The following is a 23,959-nucleotide window of genomic DNA, read 5'->3' on the forward strand; positions in this document are numbered from 1 at the left end:
CTGAGGCAGGTGGCCAACCTACAGATCATGGGATTCTTCTTTTGGCTAAGTTCTGACACAGTAATGAGGACTTACTGAGGCTATGAGGTCCAAAAGAAGACCAACCCACCTAAAACTGGCTTTGGAGCAGGTGATCTGCTGTTATGATGAACCACAAATGTGTGTGCCTTGCTTTAAGGTGTGTCCACACAGACAGGTATTTGGTAGACAAAAGGTGGATTACAATGCCTTTTTTGGCTTATGCAGGTGAGACACCTTGTTTAAAATTGTTAAACTTCTACAAGCCACGTGCCCAAAAAATCAATCCCAACATGTTGCCACACCCAAAACGCAGCACAGCCGCGACATGTGGCAGCACCCTTAGATATGTCAGTAATTACCGGTGATAGGTAAAGGTGGTGTGATAATTTATCAATATGACCATTTATTTATCCATTGATTAGCGAGATTAATAAAAACTGAATACCACCAATACCTAATCATTATGGAGCCCATTGGAGTCATTCTTTTTTATGACTGCATTTTACTCATTTTGGGCTAAAAATAATTATTTCAGTTGGTCTGTATTAAACATTTTCAGGCTGAAATTTTCTTTTTACTCTGCCTTCAGCGGATGGCTCATATGTAGTTCTTATGTCTGATCTACTGTCCTCCTACACACTCAGGGTATCTTAGGAGATCAGAGATAAGGACTATACAAAGCCTTCATATGAAGGCTGAATTGAAAGTACTATACTAACCGGTATCACAAAACATGCTGAAAATTTTAAATTATATATTTTTTTTGCCCAAAATGAGTAAAATGCAATATAAAAAAATTCCCCTGAAGATGGTCTTAGCCCCTAAAAGGCATCTGTCAGCAGATTTGTACCTATGACACCGCCTGACCTGTTACATGTGCACTTGGCAGCTGAAGGCATCTGTGTTGGTCCCATGTTCATATGAGCCCGCATTGCTGAGAAAAATGATGAGTTTCTAGGAGCAGCGGGGGTGTTGCCATTACACCTAGAGGCTGAGCTCTCTCTTACTGCTGTGCCCTCTCCACTTTGATTCACAGGACCAGGCATGATGACATTTTCACTACTTGGCCGTGAGTGGATAGGGCCCAGCAGTTGCAGAGAGAACTGCAATGCCCTCGTTGCTCTCAGAGGCTCATTTGCATATAGTAAAACATGTTTTTTCTCAGCAATGCGGGCACATATGAACATGGGACCAACACAGATGCCTTCAGCTGCCAAGTGCACATGTAACAGGTCAGCCAGTGTCATAGGTACAGAACTGCTCAGAGATGCCCTTTAACCACTTCAGCCCCCTTAGCTTAAACACCCTTAATGACCAGACCACTTTTTACACTTCTGACCTACCCTACTTTCACAGTTTATTGCTCGGTCATGCAACTTACCACCCAAATGAATTTTACCTCCTTTTCTTCTCACTAATAGAGCTTTCATTTGGTGGTATTTCATTGCTGCTGACATTTTTACTTTTTTTGTTATTAATCGAAATTTAACAATTTTTTTGCAAAAAAATGACATTTTTCACTTTCAGTTGTAAAAGTTTGCAAAAAAAACGAGATCTATATATAAATTTTGCTCTAAATTTATTGTTCTACATGTCTTTGATAAAAAAAAAATGTTTGGGTAAAAAAAAAATGGTTTGGGTAAAAGTTATAGCGTTTACAAACTATGGTACAAAAATGTGAATTTCGGCTTTTTGAAGCAGCTCTGACTTTCTGAGCACCTGTCATGTTTCCTGAGGTTCTACATAACCCAGACAGTACAAACGCCACACAAATGACCCCATTTCGGAAAGTAGACACCCTAAGGTATTTGCTGATGGGCATAGTGAGTTCATAGAGCTTTTTATTTTTTGTCACAAGTTAGCGGAAAATGATGATTTTTTTATTTTTTACAAAGTCTCATATTCCACTAACTTGTGACAAAAAATAAAAAGTTCTATGAACTCACTATGCCCATCAGCGAATACCTTTGGGTGTCTTCTTTCCAAAATGGGGTCACTTGTGGGGTAGTTATACTGCCCTGGCATTCTAGGGGCCCAAATGTGTGGTAAGGAGTTTGAAATCAAATTCTGTAAAAAATGGACGGTGAAATCCGAAAGGTGCTCTTTGGAATGTGGGCCCCTTTGCCCACCTAGGCTGCAAAAAAGTGTCACACATGTGGTATCTCCGTACTCAGGAGAAGTTGGGGAATGTGTTTTGGGGTGTCATTTTACATATACCCATGCTGGGTGAGATAAATATCTTGGTCAAATGCCAACTTTGTATAAAAAAATGGGAAAAGTTGTCTTTTGCCAAGATATTTCTCTCACCCAGCATGGGTATATGTAAAATGATACCCCAAAACACATTCCCCAACTTCTCCCGAGTACGGAGATACCACATGTGTGACACTTTTTTGCAGCCTTGGTGGGCAAAGGGGCCCACATTCCAAAGAGCACCTTTCGGATTTCACCGGTCATTTTTTACACATTTTGATTTCAAACTCCTTACCACACATTTGGGCCCCTAGAATGCCAGGGCAGTATAACTACCCCACAAGTGACCCCATTTTGGAAAGAAGACACCCTAAGGTATTCGCTGATGGGCATAGTGAGTTCATGGAAGTTTTTATTTTTTGTCACAAGTTAGTGGAATATGAGACTTTGTAAGAAAAAAAAAATCATCATTTTCCACTAACTTGTGACAAAAAATATAAAATTCTAGGAACTCTCCATGCCCCTCACGGAATACCTTGGGGTGTCTTCTTTCCAAAATGGGGTCACTTGTCGGGTAGTTATACTGCCCTGGCATTTTCCAGGGGCCCTAATGTGTGGTAAGTAGGTAAATGACCTGTGAAATCCGAAAGGTGCTCTTTGGAATGTGGGCCCCTTTGCCCACCTAGGCTGCAAAAAAGTGTCACACATGTGGTATCCCCGTATTCAGGAGAAGTTGGGCAATGTGTTTTGGGGTGTCTTTTTACATATACTCATGCTGGGTGAGAGAAATATCTCGGCAAAAGACAACTTTTCCCATTTTTTTATACAAAGTTGGCATTTGACCAAGATATTTATCTCACCCAGCATAGGTACATGTAAAATGACACCCCAAAACACATTGCCCAACTTCTCCTGAGTACGGCGATACCAGATGTGTGACACTTTTTTGCAGCCTAGATGCGCAAAGGGGCCCACATTCCTTTTATGAGGGCATTTTTAGACATTTGGATCCCAGACTTCTTCTTACGCTTTAGGGCCCCGAGAATGCCAGGGCAGTATAAATACCCCACATGTGACCCCATTTTGGAAAGAATACACCCCAAGGTATTCAATGAGGGGCATGGCGAGTTCATAGAAATTATTTTTTTTGGCACAAGTTAGCGGAAATTGATTTTATTTATTTTTTTCTCACAAAGTCTCCCTTTCCGCTAACGTGGGACAAAAATTTCAATCTTTCATGGACTCAATATGCCCCTCACAGAATACCTGGGGATGTCTTCTCTCCGAAATGGGGTCACATGTGGGGTATTTATACTGCCCTGGCATTCTAGGGGCCCTAAAGCGTGAAAAGAAGTCTGGAATATAAATGTCTAAAAAGTTTTTATGCATTTGGATTCCGTGAGGGGTATGGTGAGTTCATGTGAGATTTAATTTTTTTACACAAGTTAGTGGAATATGAGACTTTGTAAGAAAAAAAAAAATAATTTCCGCTAACTTGGGCCAAAAAAATGTCTGAATGGAGCCTTACAGGGGGGTGATCAATGACAGGGGGGGTGATCAATGACAGGGGGGTGATCAATGACAGCGGGGTGATCAATGACAGGGGGGTGATCAGGGAGTCTATATGGGGTGATCATACCCCTGTCATTGATCACCCCCCTATAAGGCTCCATTCAGATGTCTGTATGTGTTTTGCGGATCCGATCCATGTATCCGTGGATCAGTAAAAATCATACGGACATCTGAATGCAGCCTTACAGGGGGGTGATCAATGACAGGGGGGTGATCAATGACAGGGGGGGGAACAATGACAGGGGGATGATCAATGACAGGGGGGTGATCAGGGAGTCTATATGGGGTGATCACCCCCCCTGTAAGGCTCCATTCAGATGCCTGTATGTGTTTTGCGGATCCGATCCATCTATCAGTGGATCCGTAAAAATCATGCGGACGTCTGAATGGAGCTTTACAGGGGGGTGATCAATGACAGGGGGGTAATCAGGGAGTCTATATGGGGTGATCACCACAGTCATTGATCACGCCCCTGTAAGGCTCCATTCAGACGTCCGTATGCGTTTTGCGGATCCGATCCATCTATCAGTGGATCCGTAAAAATCATGCAGACGTCTGAATGGAGCTTTACAGGGGGGTGATCAATGACAGGGGGGTAATCAATGACAGGGGGGTGATCGGGGAGTCTATATGGGGTGATCACCACAGTCATTGATCACGCCCCTGTAAGGCTCCATTCAGACGTCCGTATGTGTTTTGCGGATCCGATCCATCTATCAGTAGATCCGTAAAAATCATGCGGACGTCTGAATGGAGCTTTACAGGGGGGTGATCAATGACAGGGGGTAATCAATGACAGGGGGGTGATCAGGGAGTCTATATGGGGTGATCAGGGGTGATCAGGGGCTAATAAGGGGTTAATAAGTGACAGGGGGGGGTGTAGTGTAGTGGTGCTTGGTGCTACATATTGCTGAGCTATCTGTGTCCTCTGGTGGTCGATCCAAACAAAAGGGACCACCAGAGGACCAGGTAGCAGGTATATTAGACGCTGTTATCAAAACAGCGTCTAATATCCCTGTTAGGGGTTAAAAAAATCACATCTCCAGCCTGCCAGCGAACGATCGCCGCTGGCAGGCTGGAGATCCACTCGCTTACCTTCCGATCCTGTGAACGCGCGCCCCTGTGTGCGTGCGTTCACAGGAAATCTCGCGTCTCGCGAGAGGACGCGCCGGCGCGTCCAGGCGGAATGAATCAACCACCTCCAGGACGCGTCGCTGCGTTCGGCGGTCCGGAGGTGGTTAAAGGGGTTGTCCAGAATGACAACTATTGTGTATTCCAGTGGCGTGCCCGGGGTGTTTGGCACCCGGGGCGGGTCATTTCTCTGGCACCCCCAATACTTGACCACATACCTCTTACATCCAGGGATATCTCCTGTCATGTAGACCTTCTCTTTCCTCTTCTCCTCCGTTAGACCGCCATGAGAAATTCTTTCAGCCACATCTCGTCTCTACAGAGTTTGTAACACAGACACGTTCGATTTCTCAATTTTTCCATCAACCGCCCCATCCTGGTGTCACCAACATGTGACCCTGCTGCCACCCCCAATACCTGGGCCCATTGTGACCCCCAATGCCCCAGGTATTATACTGCTGAAAAAATAGTGACCCTAATAGACATAATTGGAGTCCTTTATCAAACTGGTGTAAAGTAGAACTGGATTTCCAAAAGAGCTGTCAAATATGAAAGGTGGAATCTGATTGGTTGCTATGGGCAACTAAGCCAGTTCTACTTTACACCAGTTGATAAATGACCCCAAATGTTCCTATAGTGTCCACAGCAGCTATAATGTCCCCTAGAGTGCCCCAGTAATAATAACACCCTATATTGTGCTCCAGGTAATATTCTCTGTATAGTGTCCCCAGAAATAATAGACTGGCCCCTACAGTTCCTCCCCAATAGAAAGGCCTCCATGCTGCCCCCCACATAGTAATTTCCCCCACACTGCCCCCACACAGTAGTGTCCCCCACACACAGTAGTGTCCCCCACACTGCCCCCCACACAGTAGTCCTACCACACTACCCCCCACACAGTAGTGCTCCCCCTGCTGCCCCCCACACAGTAGTGTCCCCCACGCTGCCCCCACACAGTAATTTCCCCCATGCGGCTCCCCCACACAGTAGTGTCCCCCACACAGTAGTGTCCCCCACGCTGCCCCCCACACAGTAGTGTCCCCCACGCTGCCCCCCACACAGTAGTGTCCCCCACGATGCCCCCACGCAGTAGTGTCCCCCACGCTGCCCCCCACACAGTAGTGTCCCCCACGCTGCCCCCCACACAGTAGTGTCCCCCACATTGCCATCCCTCCCCTAATAAAATGCCCCCCACTGTGCCAAACAGTATCCCACCATATTCCCCCCACGTCCTCCTGTGTGCACCCCCTTCATGTCGCCCAAATTTGTCACATTATATAATAAAAAAAAGTTTGCCCCCACACGTCCTCTGTCCTGTGTGCACCCCGGCCCCCTCATGTCCCCCAAAGTTGGCACATAAAAAAAAAAGAAAAGAAAAGCTAAATACTTACCTGCGCTTGCTTGCAGAGTCCCTGCACTGTGCTGCTGAGTCCCGGCACAGGCGCGCGATGACATCATCACGCGCGCCTGCGCCGGGATTTCACTACTGCATAGGCCTCAGGCATAGTAGGCCTGAAGCCTATGGAGGTGATCGGCGGTGGGGAAGGGAACTATGCGCTCCGCTCCCTGCCCCGCCGTAGTATATGGGACTGGGTCACGGGTGTCAGCGCTTCAGCAATGAGCGCTTCCATCTGTATTGATGGAAGCGCTCATTGCTTCTGGGACTGCTGGCACCCCCATCAGAGCAGGCACCCGGGGCGCACCACCCCCCCCCCCCCCCCCCCGGCACGCCACTGGTCTATTCACAGGATAGGTGATAAGTGTCTGATCGGCAGTGGCAGTTCGACCAGGATCCCCACCTATCCTTAGAATTGGGGTTCTGTGTCCAACATTTGGAGTAGCCGTCAAGCTTGCACACTGCCACCATTCGAATGGGGACTCCATGGATTACAAAATGTTGTGTCTTAAAAAGAGTGGAGAGTGAGACTATCAAAGAGGGTTATAAGGAAAAGAAGAAATGCAGTAAAATGAGGGAACTGAGATATTTCTCTGAAGATGTCTCCCATTAAGTTGTAATTCTACTGGGTGAGTCATATATAACATTACACAGATGGGTTTCTTCTGACATCTCCGACAGGTCAGTGACTGGCGACATTTGTAAACTGTCAAAGCAGGTTTCTCTTTCGTATAAGGGCCGACAAGTGAATCCCGTCCCTCGGACAAAACGTAGTCCGAGCAGTAGAATCTAAAGGATGTGTCAGAGATGATATTTTAAAACTGACATACTGTATAGTTTTGTACAACTTTACTTGTGCCATGTACAAGTGAAGGCTCCCGGGGTTTCATCATCTGTAACTTCAATTATTCAACTGTTCATTAAATATTGGAGGATTAAAAAGAATTCATCTCACAAGAGGAGCGAGAAAACCTAGTATGGTCCCCCTTGTACGGGTGTACATAGAGTCATCTAAAGATTAAAATAATAATCCCCACCCCACTCCAGTTGGTGCTTGGGTGACCATCAGTAGATGCCACAAACCCTTGCTTGCCAAAATTTTGGGGCTTTTCCAGAACTGATTCCTCAGTACTAGAGATGAGTGAATCGATCAAAATTCAATTGTGTACGATTCTGCCAAATCTGTCCACCGATTTGATTTGGTTCTGAATTAATTCTACCTGTATTGAAGGTGCTTCAATAGGCCTAAAAATTTGTGTACGACACTCTGAGGTCTCCCGGGACTAATTTTTCATTCTAGTCTCTCACTTTTTTTTTTCTTTTTTTCGTACTAATCTCTCTTTCTCCACCCTAAAAAATGTGTCAAAGTCAAATCACCAAAAATGTGGATTTGGAAGCCACTAGAATTTTTACAAAATTTGGGTCCAGTCTAATTTATTTAGAACCAATTTGCTCATCTCTACTCAGCATCCATTAAAATACAAATAGATCATAGCTAGTAAATAGATCAAGCTAGGCTGGGGACCCTCTATCCAGGGGCACCATACGGCCACATAAACCCTTTATCCTGGTCCAATTTCCCCCGTGCTGCAGCTGATATCCTTTTACTATTGATCGATTTGAAAATCAAAACATTCTTTATTTAAAGAGCACCTGTCGGCAGGATCAACCCCATTAAATAAGACATACTGCTTGGTAGGAACCAAAAAGAAGAACGAGGCAACATCAGAATGGCAGCGGAAAAGGGATCAGCGAGGGCGAGTATGATTCCTTTTTTAATTTTAACCACCTGTGAGACTGGACAATCTCTTTAAAGGGGTTGTGCCAAGTTTCCAAGTTATAACTGGCTGATCCCTGAGGGTCCAACCACTGAGACTCTCCCCAATCTGGAGAATGGGGGTTCTATTCCCCAATCTGATGGAGGACTTTTTCACTCCATTCATGGGATTCTATGAGACCAACCTGCCACTCCATCAGATGGGAGGAACATGACCCCCCGTTCTTGGGATCGGTAGTGGTCACAGTGGTCGGACCCTCAGCGATCAGCTAGTTATCCCCTGTCCTGTGGATAAGAGATAACTTGCAAATTTGGCACAGCCCCTTTAATTTCTATACAAGTCTAGCCTGTAGGTGAGTCTCATAGACTTGTATAGAGTAGGTGACAGCAGATGAGGCATGGTTGGCAATTGTTGGTAGGAGCAAGGCTAACCACCCTGTTCTTCCCCTCTTGGTAGGAGTGGGCTTGTCCAGCTATAGCATGTGCTTCCTAAGGAGATAGGAAGCACATGCTATAGCTCCTACGCCAAGGGACCGTTTCTAACTCTCCTGTAACACCATCACTCCAGAGAGATCATCAAGATACAGATTTCCAAGAAGCTACAGCATAAAAAGAGAGCAGAATGATCAGAGAAATTATAGCTTTACAGACCCTGCTGCTGGTGAGGGAAAACAGGATAGACACCCATCACCTAGAAAAACCAACCAGGCCTTACTAACTTCAAGCCTTTATCACACAATGGACACCTATATCCACAAGTGCCTGCACGTGCCATTAAATAGCCATTGAACCAGCCACCATATCTCCTCATCTGGCGGCAGAAACTGCACTTTGTACTTACTACTGTTGGATGTGCTTCAAGTTATATTTTGCACTAAGAGAGACTTTTATACGTTTACTTCTGGTCCGAATCTTCAAACCACTGCCTTGATCCCCAGGGAGAAACAACCTGAAGGAGTACACTGTGACACAACACCTCATCAGGGCCACTACCTCTCCCATCCTCTGATAAGGGAAAGGGGTTTTAGCAGCTCTCACCTCTGGTCACCTGCCTGAAGCACGGAAAAGGAAAGTGGCTTGAACCTAGCCACACTTGATAAGTCCAAGAACAAAGAGAAAGGTTGATTCCAGCTTCAGCATATAAAAAGTTTTCTTTATTCGGCTTGTAATAAAATCCAACAAAGATGTCACATGGAGAGACACAAGATTGTGACGCGTTTCGGGCTGTGGTATTGAGCCCTTCTTCAAGACAATACAAAGGTGTACTAAAAACACAAACTTTATATACCACACAAATGGGTAACTCCTCCTTCTTAGTTAATTGGAGACTGTGTCCCAGACCCAGGTGCTCCTGGATTAGTGGATCCTCCCTGGAGCATGTGGGTGGGGACGCAGTGCTTCACAGTATTAACCGCTCAGAGACCACATATAAACATATAAACATATTGATGTACTACATATATTGCAGAGTTAAATCATGTTTCTTGTTCAGACCCTTTGGTATGCAAGTATCAAGAATGAACATCCAATATGTTTCCCTACTTAGAAGCTTCTGTTTGCGATCGCCCCCCCTGACAGGTGTGGAAACCACTTCCACTCCCTGTACAGAAAACGCAGAAACATCACCTTTGTGAACAGTGGCAAAATGTCTGGTAGCCGCTGAGACATTACGGGACATAAAATGGGGGACATCACTCAGGTGTTTTCTTATACGCACCTTAAGTTCATTAGTGGTGCAGCCCACGTATTGAAGGTTACATATTTTGCATGTTATAACATAAACTACATGGTCTGTTTTACAATTTATATATTGCTTAAGCACGTGTTGTTTATTATTGGCCACAGATGTGACCTCTTTTGAAATAAGCATATGTCGACAGCATATACATTTATTGCTGCCGCATTTGTAATTACCGTTTGTTTTGGGCCAGCTAGTCGTTTTGGGGAAATTATCCCTATATAGACTGGGGCTGATTTTTTGCCCCACTGTGGGGGCTTTTTTTGCTACACATCTAATCCCTGTTGAAACAACATTTTTCCATTCTTCATTATAGTTCAAAATATGGAGATGTTTACGTATAATTTTGCAAACCTTAAAATAGTCTCTACTATAGTTAGTGATAAAGGTGATGGGTTCTTCTTTTTTAATAGTGGTGTCCTTAGTCATGATATTTTTATTACTATTCTTGTTTTTATTTTTATTTTTATTTTTATTTTCATGTCCCTTATCATTAATGTCCCGCTCAGAATTTTTATTCTCATTATCTATGTTCTTATTTTTATGATTTTTTGGAAAAATAAGGGTTTCTCTATCTTTAGATCTGGCAAAATTAATTCCTCTCTCAATATTAGTTTGGGTGTAGCCCCTCACTTTAAGTCTGGCTGCAATGTTTTTTGCTTCTTTTTCAAAGAGCTCTGGGGTGGAGCAATTTCTCTTTGCCCTAATCATTTCTCCCTTAGGGATGTTTTTTATGACGTGTGGTGGATGGCAGGAGGAGGCAGAGAGAATGGTATTACCAGCTGTAGATTTTCTATGGGTGTATGTGACCACCCTGCTGGTATCTTTGACACCTTCCAGGCATAAATCCAGAAAAACAATTCTCTCTGGATCGCTGGAAAAAGTGAATTTTATTGATGCAGTGCAATTGTTGAGATATTCTATACAGTCAGCTATCCTCTCTGCGTCCCCCTGCCACACCCACAGCATATCGTCGATATAACGACCAAACCATTTGAAATCTTCTCTATAGGGATTGTTGTCAGAAAAGAGGAAGTTATTTTCCCACCACGCCATATATATATTTGCTATTGACGGTGAGTATTTAGCTCCCATAGGGATTCCTGATTTTTCTGTTGAACATAAAATAATTATGTCTCATCAAAAAATCCAGAACCAAACATAAAAATTCCTGCAGTTCTAAAGTATAATTGCTATAACATTCCAGAAACCATTTCAGAGCAACAATAGCGGATTCATGGGGGATGTTAGTATATAATGAGGAGATGTCTGCTGTCACCCATGTATAGTTTTCATGCCATTCAAAAGAGAGAAAATTAACCAAAACAGTGCTGGTGTCTCTCAAATATCCTGGTATTAATGGCACAAGAGATTGTAGCAGGGAGTCGGCCCACTCCGATAAATTTTCGGAGTATGAGCCTATGCCTGCCACAATTGGACGTAGTGGGGGAGGAAAACCTGGTTTATGGATTTTGGGGAGCGCATGAAATATAGGTGTAATAGCATGTTCTACATACATAAACTCCACTTCTCTCTTGGACAGAATGCCCAAGGAATGACCCTTATCCAAAATAGTTTTCAGGGTTTTCTGACAAGGGAGGAGAGGATTATAATCCAATGAGAGATAGGTATTGGAGTCTTTCAGCATATCCAGTATCTGATTCTTATAAAGCTCACTATCAAGGATCACAACCGCTCCTCCCTTGTCAGCTTTCCGTATCACAACATCATGCATATTTTGCAATTCCAGAAAGGCTCTATGTTCTTTTTTTGTCAGATTATTTTTCATTACTTTGTCATCTGAGATGACTTTTAAAGCACATAAATCCCTCTGGATCAAATCCTGAAATCTGTCAAGGACCTCGGATCGGGACTGTATGGGGTAAAAACTCTTATTAGAGATTTTATATGTGGTAGATCTATTACACATACAGTCCCCCTCCGGACCCCCACACATTTCCTGGAGCGAGGCAATCTGCACCAGATCTGCAAAGGTAAAACATGGACACATATTCTCAATTGTGACATCACATGGTGTATCATTAACATTAGATGCATCTTCTGTTGTAACATTAATATCATCATTAATAACTGAGAAATGTTTCTTTAGTGTCATTTTTCTAGCAAGTTTGTTGACATCTATTATTGTGTGATATAGATCAAAACTGCGGGATGGGGAGAAAGAGAAACCCTTTCTCAGAACCCTCTCCTGGAAAGGGGAGACGGGCTTTGAGGAAAGGTTAATCACCTGTATGTCATTGGCTGTTTCTTGCGACTCGGATATCGCCTGCCTTTTTCGGTGTTTTCTCCCCGCCCTGCGTTTTTTGCTTGATTACGGTGACTGGAACCTCCTGTTGCAGATCCCTCCACATGGGTACTGGAGCTTTCCGCATTATCTGAATTAGAATCCAAAGAGTCCATGTCCGTGGAACTGAATGACACACCTGTATTGCGTTTTGCTCTGGATTTAAATCGATTCATGATGAGATCAAAATATTACAAGAGGAATTAAAACACCATGAATTGGATGAGAGCTTCCAGGATTTGGATGCCAAACTAAATGAAAACCTTAATAAACTGGAGGACATGCTTATTGAGTTCAAGCAGAACAAATTTAATCGAGATCTCCTGGATTACAGTACTAATTCAGTATATACATGGTCTAATACCAAATCAGGAACTCCTCGATCCATTCTCAAGAAAATGAATCGATTTAAATCCAGAGCAAAACGCAATACAGGTGTGTCATTCAGTTCCACGGACATGGACTCTTTGGATTCTAATTCAGATAATGCGGAAAGCTCCAGTACCCATGTGGAGGGATCTGCAACAGGAGGTTCCAGTCACCGTAATCAAGCAAAAAACGCAGGGCGGGGAGAAAACACCGAAAAAGGCAGGCGATATCCGAGTCGCAAGAAACAGCCAATGACATACAGGTGATTAACCTTTCCTCAAAGCCCGTCTCCCCTTTCCAGGAGAGGGTTCTGAGAAAGGGTTTCTCTTTCTCCCCATCCCGCAGTTTTGATCTATATCACACAATAATAGATGTCAACAAACTTGCTAGAAAAATGACACTAAAGAAACATTTCTCAGTTATTAATGATGATATTAATGTTACAACAGAAGATGCATCTAATGTTAATGATACACCATGTGATGTCACAATTGAGAATATGTGTCCATGTTTTACCTTTGCAGATCTGGTGCAGATTGCCTCGCTCCAGGAAATGTGTGGGGGTCCGGAGGGGGACTGTATGTGTAATAGATCCACCACATATAAAATCTCTAATAAGAGTTTTTACCCCATACAGTCCCGATCCGAGGTCCTTGACAGATTTCAGGATTTGATCCAGAGGGATTTATGTGCTTTAAAAGTCATCTCAGATGACAAAGTAATGAAAAATAATCTGACAAAAAAAGAACATAGAGCCTTTCTGGAATTGCAAAATATGCATGATGTTGTGATACGGAAAGCTGACAAGGGAGGAGCGGTTGTGATCCTTGATAGTGAGCTTTATAAGAATCAGATACTGGATATGCTGAAAGACTCCAATACCTATCTCTCATTGGATTATAATCCTCTCCTCCCTTGTCAGAAAACCCTGAAAACTATTTTGGATAAGGGTCATTCCTTGGGCATTCTGTCCAAGAGAGAAGTGGAGTTTATGTATGTAGAACATGCTATTACACCTATATTTCATGCGCTCCCCAAAATCCATAAACCAGGTTTTCCTCCCCCACTACGTCCAATTGTGGCAGGCATAGGCTCATACTCCGAAAATTTATCGGAGTGGGCCGACTCCCTGCTACAATCTCTTGTGCCATTAATACCAGGATATTTGAGAGACACCAGCACAGTTTTGGTTAATTTTCTCTCTTTTGAATGGCATGAAAACTATACATGGGTGACAGCAGACATCTCCTCATTATATACTAACATCCCCCATGAATCCGCTATTGTTGCTCTGAAATGGTTTCTGGAATGTTATAGCAATTATACTTTAGAACTGCAGGAATTTTTATGTTTGGTTCTGGATTTTTTGATGAGACATAATTATTTTATGTTCAACAGAAAAATCAGGAATCCCTATGGGAGCTAAATACTCACCGTCAATAGCAAATATATATATGGCGTGGTGGGAAAATAACTTCCTCTTTTCTGACAACAATCCCTATAGAGAAGATTTCAAATGGTTTGGTCGTTATATCGACGATATGCTGTGGGTGTGGCAGGGGGACGCAGAGAGGATAGCTGACTGTATAGAATATCTCAACAATTGCACTGCATCAATAAAATTCACTTTTTCCAGCGATCCAGAGAGAATTGTTTTTCTGGATTTATGCCTGGAAGGTGTCAAAGATACCAGCAGGGTGGTCACATACACCCATAGAAAATCTACAGCTGGTAATACCATTCTCTCTGCCTCCTCCTGCCATCCACCACACGTCATAAAAAATATCCCTAAGGGAGAAATGATTAGGGCAAAGAGAAATTGCTCCACCCCAGAGCTCTTTGAAAAAGAAGCAAAAAACATTGCAGCCAGACTTAAAGTGAGGGGCTACACCCAAACTAATATTGAGAGAGGAATTAATTTTGCCAGATCTAAAAATAGAGAAACCCTTATTTTTCCAAAAAATGATAAAAATAAGAACATAGATAATGAGAATAAAAATTCTGAGCGGGACATTAATGATAAGGGACATGAAAATAAAAATAAAAATAAAAATAAAAACAAGAATAGTAATAAAAATATCATGAATAAGGACACCACTATTAAAAAAGAAGAACCCATCACCTTTATCACTAACTATAGTAGAGACTATTTTAAGGTTTGCAAAATTATACGTAAACATCTCCATATTTTGAACTATAATGAAGAATGGAAAAATGTTGTTTCAACAGGGATTAGATGTGTAGCAAAAAAAGCCCCCACAGTGGGGCAAAAAATCAGCCCCAGTCTATATAGGGATAATTTCCCCAAAACGACTAGCTGGCCCAAAACAAACGGTAATTACAAATGCGGCAGCAATAAATGTATATGCTGTCGACATATGCTTATTTCAAAAGAGGTCACATCTGTGGCCAATAATAAACAACACGTGCTTAAGCAATATATAAATTGTAAAACAGACCATGTAGTTTATGTTATAACATGCAAAATATGTAACCTTCAATACGTGGGCTGCACCACTAATGAACTTAAGGTGCGTATAAGAAAACACCTGAGTGATGTCCCCCATTTTATGTCCCGTAATGTCTCAGCGGCTACCAGACATTTTGCCACTGTTCACAAAGGTGATGTTTCTGCGTTTTCTGTACAGGGAGTGGAAGTGGTTTCCACACCTGTCAGGGGGGGCGATCGCAAACAGAAGCTTCTAAGTAGGGAAACATATTGGATGTTCATTCTAGATACTTGCATACCAAAGGGTCTGAACAAGAAACATGATTTAACTCTGCAATATATGTAGTGCATCAATATGTTTATATGTTTATATGTGGTCTCTGAGCGGTTAATACTGTGAAGCACTGCGTCCCCACCCACATGCTCCAGGGAGGATCCACTAATCCAGGAGCACCTGGGTCTGGGACACAGTCTCCAATTAACTAAGAAGGAGGAGTTACCCATTTGTGTGGTATATAAAGTTTGTGTTTTTAGTACACCTTTGTATTGTCTTGAAGAAGGGCTCAATACCACAGCCCGAAACGCGTCACAATCTTGTGTCTCTCCATGTGACATCTTTGTTGGATTTTATTACAAGCCGAATAAAGAAAACTTTTTATATGCTGAAGCTGGAATCAACCTTTCTCTTTGTTCACTCCCATCCTCTGCACCGGCCCCTCAAGGGCTTGCTGCACAAGGTGCACTGTACTAACGGGCAATAGACTAAAACATGTTGTTGGGAGCAAAAACTGGTTTTCTAAACACTTTATGAAGTAAATTGTATAATCAGCACATGATTTATGTCACACATTTCATTTGTTTAAACTAATACTTACAAAAACGTCACCCGCTCTGAGTGTCTGGATGTGAATAAATACTTGGGGAGCGTTTTCATCTTCTTGTGTTACCGATATGACGGGCGGCCGGGTGGCGGCTGGACTTGATCTTGCCGTTTCCTTCAGTTTTCTTTCCTTCTGCAGGAGCGGCAGTAGATGCTCTTCTTCAGTGAAAGTACATGATGGATCTTCATATTTGTGATCCTTGCAAAATAAAGATACCAGAAATGGAAGACGTTTATCCAGAGTTTCCTCCAAATGTGTATTTACAGTCACACATTTTATCACTATCTTATATTCACAAAATTAACCCTTAGGCCGGGAGTCCACAGATCCCTAAGATGAGTTCTGATCAGTTAAACCCAGGAGCGTAACGATCGCGGGGTCTGGCACTGTCACTGTACTTCATGCCAGGCCCTGTCAGAGCTCTCAGGCCCTGGCCACCTGCTTCATTAGGAAGTAATACTAGTAGGGCGGCAGCGCGGGGGCCTGACCTAGTATGATGCAGCTGAGAGGAGCGCTCTGACAGGGCCCGGCATGAAGTACAGTGACAGTGCTGGGGTCCTTACATATGAGTGAAGACTAGGGACATTACTGGGGGCAGTGGGGGACATTACTGGGGGCAGTGGACGGACACTAGTGGGGGCACTATTGGGATATTAGTGTGGGTGCTATAGGTACATTAGTGGGGGAATATTAAATTATTATTAGAGGCCAGGGGTGTAATGATCGCAATCACAGAGGGTGTGACCGGGCCTTGAGTGGGGAAGGGGGGGGGCCCTGATCCAAAGTTTGCCCTGGGGCCCATAGAATTCTAGTTACGCCACTGGTTAAGCCTATGGTCGGTCCGTGACACATTCATGTAAAATGGATGTACAATGTGTCTGGAGACTTTAGCCTTAAAGTGGCTATCTAGCACTTTAATATTGATGTCCTATCCTCTGGATGGAGCATCAGTATCTGATCGGCAAGGATTCGAAACCCCGCATTCCCGCCGATCGTCTGTTCTGCAGTAGCTCCAGCACCAGAAGTCAGCGTCAGAACTACACGGTGTTGGGCCTTTTCATAGGTAAATGCATTAATATCTAATTCATTATTATCAAAATGGATGTTCATTGCCTTTAAGAGCCATGCTCGACTATAGTTGCAATTTTGTATGTCTTGAGTAGGCCAAATTAAGGTCACACAAAGCTTAGTGTTATTCTTCTCATGAATGTACCAGTCTGAGAAGATGCCTCCTTGTTTACTTACTTAAATTTATGACGGGCGATAAAGTTAAGCTCTGTGCAGCTGGTGATAATTACCTATACAATTAGGCATTTATAAATGAAGCAAAATATATGATATGTATGTATTCATTTAATGATCCTTAGTTAGTCCTTTGCATAAAACAATCAGTAGGACATATATATATATATATATATATATATATATATTTGTTTATATTATATTGTTATATGTTACGAAGACAACATGTATCCAGTATATTGTATATATTTCTCATTAGAAGAGTGTCTGTGAAGATGTGTGTTTTGTAACAATGAATCACATCTTTGGTATGACAGAGGAGGTACTGATATCTCTGTGAGAAAACAATGCCATTTACGATCCATAAATTAAGTGTGAGAAACATTCAAAAGAGACGCCTAGAGGTCTGTCTCTAATTGCTACAAGTGTCAGAATTAATCCCTATAGCTTTGAATTAAAGCTTCTAAGGTCAAAATGTATATTCAGACTTACATAAGTTAACCCTTTATACTATGGATGCAGATAGCTTATACAGCAGTGCCAACTATGTGTCAGTAGGTGACATTACAACAGTAGCAAAAGTGTATTCTGGGTAAGGTTATGATGTCACATTTTTTATCAATGGTCACGCCCATCCGACAATGATTGGAAAGTTCCCAAACTAGGAAGGTGTGTCTAACTGATAAGTTTGTGATCATAAGCCATAGAGAGAGAGAGAGAGAGAAGGTAAGAGAAAGTGAGGAGAGAAAGGAGAGAGAGAGGAGAGGAGAAGTTGAGGTCTATCAAGATGGAAGCCATGGTGAGATGTGCTATGATGGACCACCCAGCTTTCCTAGGAGCAGAAGTGAGATTCCTACTAGGACTTAGTAAGAGACACAGAAAATGATATTTCATTTTATTAAGACTAATTTGACAGTGTGGGTGAAATTATACCATCTAGATTGGCGAATAAATAAATTATTAAATTAATTGATCGTCTCCATATTGAGATGTAGTCTTAGGATATTGTGAGGCTTCATTCTACCTGCAGAAGAATTTAGACTCATAATCTAGCAAAGCATTAAATAATTGCTTATATATATATATATTATATTGATAGAACATTCTTTGCCAAGCTAAGTGATGGATTCCCACAGGAAGGACTTATTTCAAATCCTTCCTATTTAAGATATGGTCTAGCAAAATCCTAGATCCCTGTTATTTGTCTTAATAGTCTTACCAAAGTTATATGTGTGAAATAGTCCAGGATGGGGCGGGAGGATATAGTTGTCTCTTCTAAGTTATATCCTTGGATGGATTTGCCCATCTTGAAGTCATGTGATGTGTAGTTGGTTAGAGGGGGGTGGAATGTATTTAGCATTCTATATTGATGTCTAGGATTAGACATGTCCATCTTGATATCATGAGGTTTTCTCTGAACAGAAGTGATGTATATAACTTATGTTCATATTTTGATATCCTAACCTTATAATAGCTTGGTTATAATGTGACAAGTTATTTCCACTCACATGTATTGTTAAGCTTGTAATGCTTTATATTAACGCTATATATATTCATTTGCATGTATCATTGTGTTTATTTACTTATATATGTATAACCTTGTAACCAATAAATCTGCATATTTTTATAATACCTGTGTATTATTGTATAATGTAGAACTACATTTTATCATTAACGTCATCTCACGTCAAAAAGAACTTATTTATCTGAGGAAATAGTCGGACTCAGATGTGAATTGTATCAATTAGGTTGTCTACAATTCACCAGGTCATGATTTTAGGAATTTATGACAAATTTTATAAAAATTAAATTTTTTATGGTTAATTATTTTTATGACCATAATTAATAATTCTTAATTGAATTATTACCCGCCGACAACGGCTCTGCTATTAGGGATGTTATCATCCGTGTGCTGTCCATATCTGTGCGGCCGTTCCGCAGATTATAGAACATGTCCTATTCTTGTCCGTTTTGCAGACAAAAATAGACACTTCTACTGACTGGTATGAGAAAAATAGAGATTGCAGATGGACGGTATCTGTATTTTGCAGACCACAAAATGGATACTGTTGTGTGCATGGGGTTATCCAACCACACTCATGCCTGGGCCCCTCATACAGGTTATACTTACCCACATTGTTCATGATGCCCGCATGGCCGCCACTGCATTGCCCTTATGTTCGTATTATTTCAGCACTGCATGGTATATTGGGGCATTGTGTGGCTCTACAACTATGGACACCATCCAAAATTAGGCTGCCCTGGTATAATGCACCTATCATCAGCGAGAGACGCTTTAATATTACAAATATGAATTCTCTAAGCACATATTATAGTTATGGAGCCCAAGTCTCCATAAAGAGGAAGCCCATTATGGCTTCTTCCAAATGCATTCAATTTTTTACATTTTTTACTATGTCTATGGGGTAAATGCAGGAACCTTCTAAACGCTGATCAACCAGATTGTCCTATTAGCCTAAAGTGTGAGTTTTTGTCTCCACGATCAGTGGGTGCCGAGACATCTTCTCACATCCATCATGGTCACCATCCTGCCATGTGTCAGTAATACTCTATAATAATTACTAGTACAGTAAGGCCCCTTTCACACAAGCGAGTTTTCCACGCGGGTGCAATGCGCGACGTGAATGCTTTGCGCCCGCACTGAATCCTGACCCATTCATTTCAATGAGTCTGTGTACATGAGCGTTGTTTTTCACGCATCAGTTCTGCGTCGTGTGAGAATCGCAACATGTTCTATATCCTGGCCCCATAGAAGTGAATGGGGCTTCAGTGAAAAACGCATAGCATCCGGAATCAAGCGCAGATGCGTTGCGTTTTTCACTGATGGTTGCTAGGAGATGTTGTTTGTAAACCTTCGGGTTTTTTTCACGCACGTGAAAAACGCATCAAAACGCATTGCACCCGCGCAGAAAAAACTAAAACACTGACCGCAAATACAGACAAAACTGACTGAACTTGCTTGCGAAATGGTGCGAGTTACACTGAACGCAACCTGAGCCAATCCGTATCGTTCATGTAAAAGAGGCCTTAATGACCAAGATGCTGGCTTGTCGAATAAATCAGAGTATAGGGTGTTGGAGAAGTTGTGCATTCTGTCCGAGAATTCCGTTGTATTCTGTAATAACGGAACCTATAACGGAATTCAATAACGCCTATGCGAATAGGCCTTTACTGGTATTTTACTGTAGCTGTTTTAGACATCCGTGTTTTCCTTTCCGCTATTGAGATCTGTCATAGGGTCTCAAAACCGGAGGTTTCTGTCCAACATGAGATGCAGAGCAAGATGGATCCGGCATGAATTACAAAAGGTCAATGGAGTGCTTCCGTGGGTTTTCTGTCCATGCACTACTTCTGTCCATGCACTACTTTTTTGCGGTGTGGACCCCATTCAAGTGAATGTGTCCGCGATCCGCATGCAGCGGCCCCATAGTTGGTGCCCTTGCACTGCGGACCACAATGGGAATTATTTTCCCTTATCAGTTGCTCATCGCTGTCCTATAGGTACTCTATATACAGACCCCAGTGTTCTGTACTGAACTACGGACAAATGGAGCAGCCGAGCTTTGACTGCAGCGCAGTTTAATCCCTTTCTCCACAGTTCAAAGACTTTGCAAATGTTATAAACTTTTTCCAATTTTCTAAACATTTCATTTTGAGCGCAGTATTTGCCCCCAGTGAACTGTTATCTCCAGCTACCTTCCCGTGTGTTGAAAGGGACAAATGATTTATTTTAATTAGCTGTCATTAGATGTAATTGCCTGAAGACTGTTCCTAGCTAGAAAAAAATGTCAAAACACTTTGAAAAAAAAATCAATCGAGCATTTTTAACTTGACGAATACTTTTATCTGTTTTTATTTCATTTTATTCCTGCCTCTGTTCACCGTCTCAGCAGAGCAAAGGATTCTGCTCCTGAAAGAAGTTCTGCAGCAGCAGCTAGGAGAAAGCAATGGCCGGACTGGGGGGGCAAAGCCCTTTAGGGGAGGCCCCCATGACGGGTGGTTTGGTTAGGGAGCCCCGGGGGATCGTTGGATTGGAGGGGGGATAGAAGGGGGGTTAGAGGGGGGAACAAGTGGGGTTAGGATAGGCCAGTTCGAGTTAGGGGGGCGGAGTTAAGGGGGTTTAAGTACTGGGAGGAAGAAGGAGAAGGGAGCCATTTTAGGTAGAAAATTAAGCTGGCATTACCTGAGGCGACATGGAGCAGCTAGAGGCAGCGATCCGTGACTTGCGGGCAGCAGCGGAGGTGAGAGGCTCGGCATGGGCCCAAGAACAGGCCCGTTTCGCCTCATCCACCAGTGATACGGCCGCGGCGGGCTAGGCCGCCGGCGTGCTTCTCCCCATCTTATTCCCCCCCTCGGGCTCAGCGCCGGATCCGGAGCCCCTCGCGGGACCCTTCACGTCGGGTGCTGCAGGTGCCAGCTCCATCCAGGCCCCGACGTGGAAGGAATCCTACCTATAGGTGTAGTGTCCCACTAGGTTAAGGTGGGCACTGCACAAAAGGGGTTAATGTGTCTTTATTACATTTAATGTTATGTGTATGCATTTCCCTGTGTTTAACTGGTGTCAGGCCTAGTTAGGGTGCAGTTTAGCCTCCCAGACATTAGAGGGAGCCAGAGAGCCCTAGATATATATAGGAAGGCCCAGGCAGGGGAGTGGTAGTTCATTCCAGGGGACTAGAGGAGTTACTTCGTCCACCTGAAGCTCCTGAGGCTAGGCTTAGCTCAGTAGAGACACCCCAGTTGCAGGACAGCACCTCCTGGGAGAAACCTGCAGCTTCCCAACCAAGCAAGGATAATACAAGTCAGATAAGTACCCTGATGGGCAGAGGTTCTATAAAGTACAGCAAGCGCCAATACTGGAGAGAGGATTTATATACCAAGGATTAAAGCCAGCATTTAGGCATCCGGGCCTTGGGATCCAGCCAGCTAGAATAGCTGAAGGGGATAGAGCAGCATTGCACTGCAAAGCATTAACTGTTGCACCCTCCAAGTATCTTGCATGATTAATTCCTGCCACTATTTAAAGTCTACCTGCTTGTGAAGTATTGTTCAAGGGACTGCATTATCATCACAATCACCTGTAACTGTATGTACAAAGTTGGACTGTGTTCACCAAGTAAAGCAACGTTTGGTTTATCCACTGCGTACTCAGTTATTCCTCCTATAAATCGGTGTGCCACCGTTACAGGCACTGGCGTCACGAAACCAACAGGGACCTTGCCCCAGGCACTCAAAATACCTGTAACATCCAGGGCACCTCATCCACCATCAGGCCTGGTCCCTACATACAGAGTGTGCCCCAGAGGAACTGTGTCTACCTCTCATTCACTGCCGCATGCCTGCCCAGGGTTCTCCAATACAGTGAGCAACCCTCGATTGCCCATAACCGTGACCTCACATCGCAATACCCTGCAGGTCTGGCGTGCTGCATAAATTGGCGTCACGAACAGGATTTACGGAACATTCCTGCGCCATTGCGGATACAAAACTGTGTGCTAAAGACTGCCTTAAAGTGACCAAGCCCTATTGTTTTATTCAAAAATTGCTGGGCCAAAGAACTGTCATAATTAGCGGTGTGAAGATAGTGTTTTCTGGACTGATTGCTGCTTATTTGAGCCACCGCTTGCTGTCAGTGAATAGACAGCCATTTTGCCACTTAAACCTGAGGTGGATCACAAGTGCGCCCGGTGAACTGTTTGGCGCGAAAAAGAGGACTTTGGCGCGAAAAGAACCAGGCGGAGTCATCACCCAGCCGGCGAGGAGGAAGAACGCCGCCCTGTCTGGAGAGAAAGGTGCCGCCTACCTGGGTCCTGGAGCTACGAGAGGCCGCGCCCACCTGCTGACGCTCAACGCAGGACGTCCGACGCCCGTAGCCGCGCATCTCGCGAGACTTGGAGCGAGCACCACCGGAGTGAGTACCAACTTAAAACTGTTGCCGGCTCTGCTATTTACCTTACCGGAACGTTCCCGACCCCTGCCAGGGCACCGGAGGGAGCCCCGTTAGCGACAAAAGACTTTTCTAAGAAAAAAAAAAAGGGTTTTATCATTGCCGCTTCGGTCCGCTCTGCTACATTTAAAGGGCCATACCCACCTAGCAACGCCATGTCCACACCTGAGGAAATCGGACAGGTGGGCCCAGTCGTGCCTTCTGGAGTATCCCCAGCCGACCCTAGGGCCCCTGCCGCCGCGGCACCTCCAAGCATGATGCCGCTAACTATGCCGTACTATTTTGGGGCCCCCTGGTTCCCACGTTATTCAGGGGAAGCCCATAAGTTAAAGGACTTTAGGGAACAAATACTGGCCTTGTTCCGGCTTTACCCCATAAATGCCGAACAGCAAATGGAGATTCTCCTAGCTCAGTTGGAAGGGGCCGCCCGCAGGGAAGTCATGTCGTGGCCTCGCTCTGAGAAAAGTAGCCTGGAACAGATCTTTGATCGCTTGGGCACCACATTTGAGGCCAGAACGGTGTCCGAAGTTAAAATGCGTTTCTTCAGCAGAAAGCAGCAGCCTGGAGAGTCGCTCCGCGATTTTGCCCTGTCCTTACAAGAGACACTGAGAGCTGTAGTCCAAGTGGATCCCAAAGAAGCTGAGGACCAGGACCGGACTCTTAGGGAGCAATTCATTGCGGGCGTAAGTAATGAGCATTTAAAGGGCCAGCTACGCATGTTGTCAGCTCAACACCCCCACTGTGCATTTCTGGACTTTAAAGAATTGGCCATCAGTATATTGGGCCAGAACCCTGCTCCAGGGCCGGCAGCCTCCTATGAACCCCAGGCTCGCCAACCAAAGACTGTTAATGTGGGACCTGCAGGAGTCAGTCAGGCGACCCAAGCTCCAGTTACAGACGTAGTGGCAGCCCTCATGGAG

At 43.7% G+C, this 23,959-nt stretch overlaps 1 protein-coding gene across 1 annotated transcript in view; it reads right to left on the reverse strand.

The window, feature by feature from the left end:
* LOC120994033 (cyclic nucleotide-binding domain-containing protein 2-like) overlaps positions 1-23,959 on the reverse strand; it is a 244,720-nt gene that overhangs the window by 71,545 nt on the left and 149,216 nt on the right. The window contains exon 12 of the mRNA XM_040422495.1: positions 15,827-16,030. Within this exon, the coding sequence (XP_040278429.1) occupies positions 15,827-16,030 (204 nt within the window). The remainder of the gene's footprint in view (positions 1-15,826; positions 16,031-23,959) is intronic.

This window comes from Bufo bufo, chromosome 3 (genome assembly GCF_905171765.1).
Source record: "Bufo bufo chromosome 3, aBufBuf1.1, whole genome shotgun sequence".
NCBI lineage: Eukaryota > Metazoa > Chordata > Amphibia > Anura > Bufonidae > Bufo > Bufo bufo.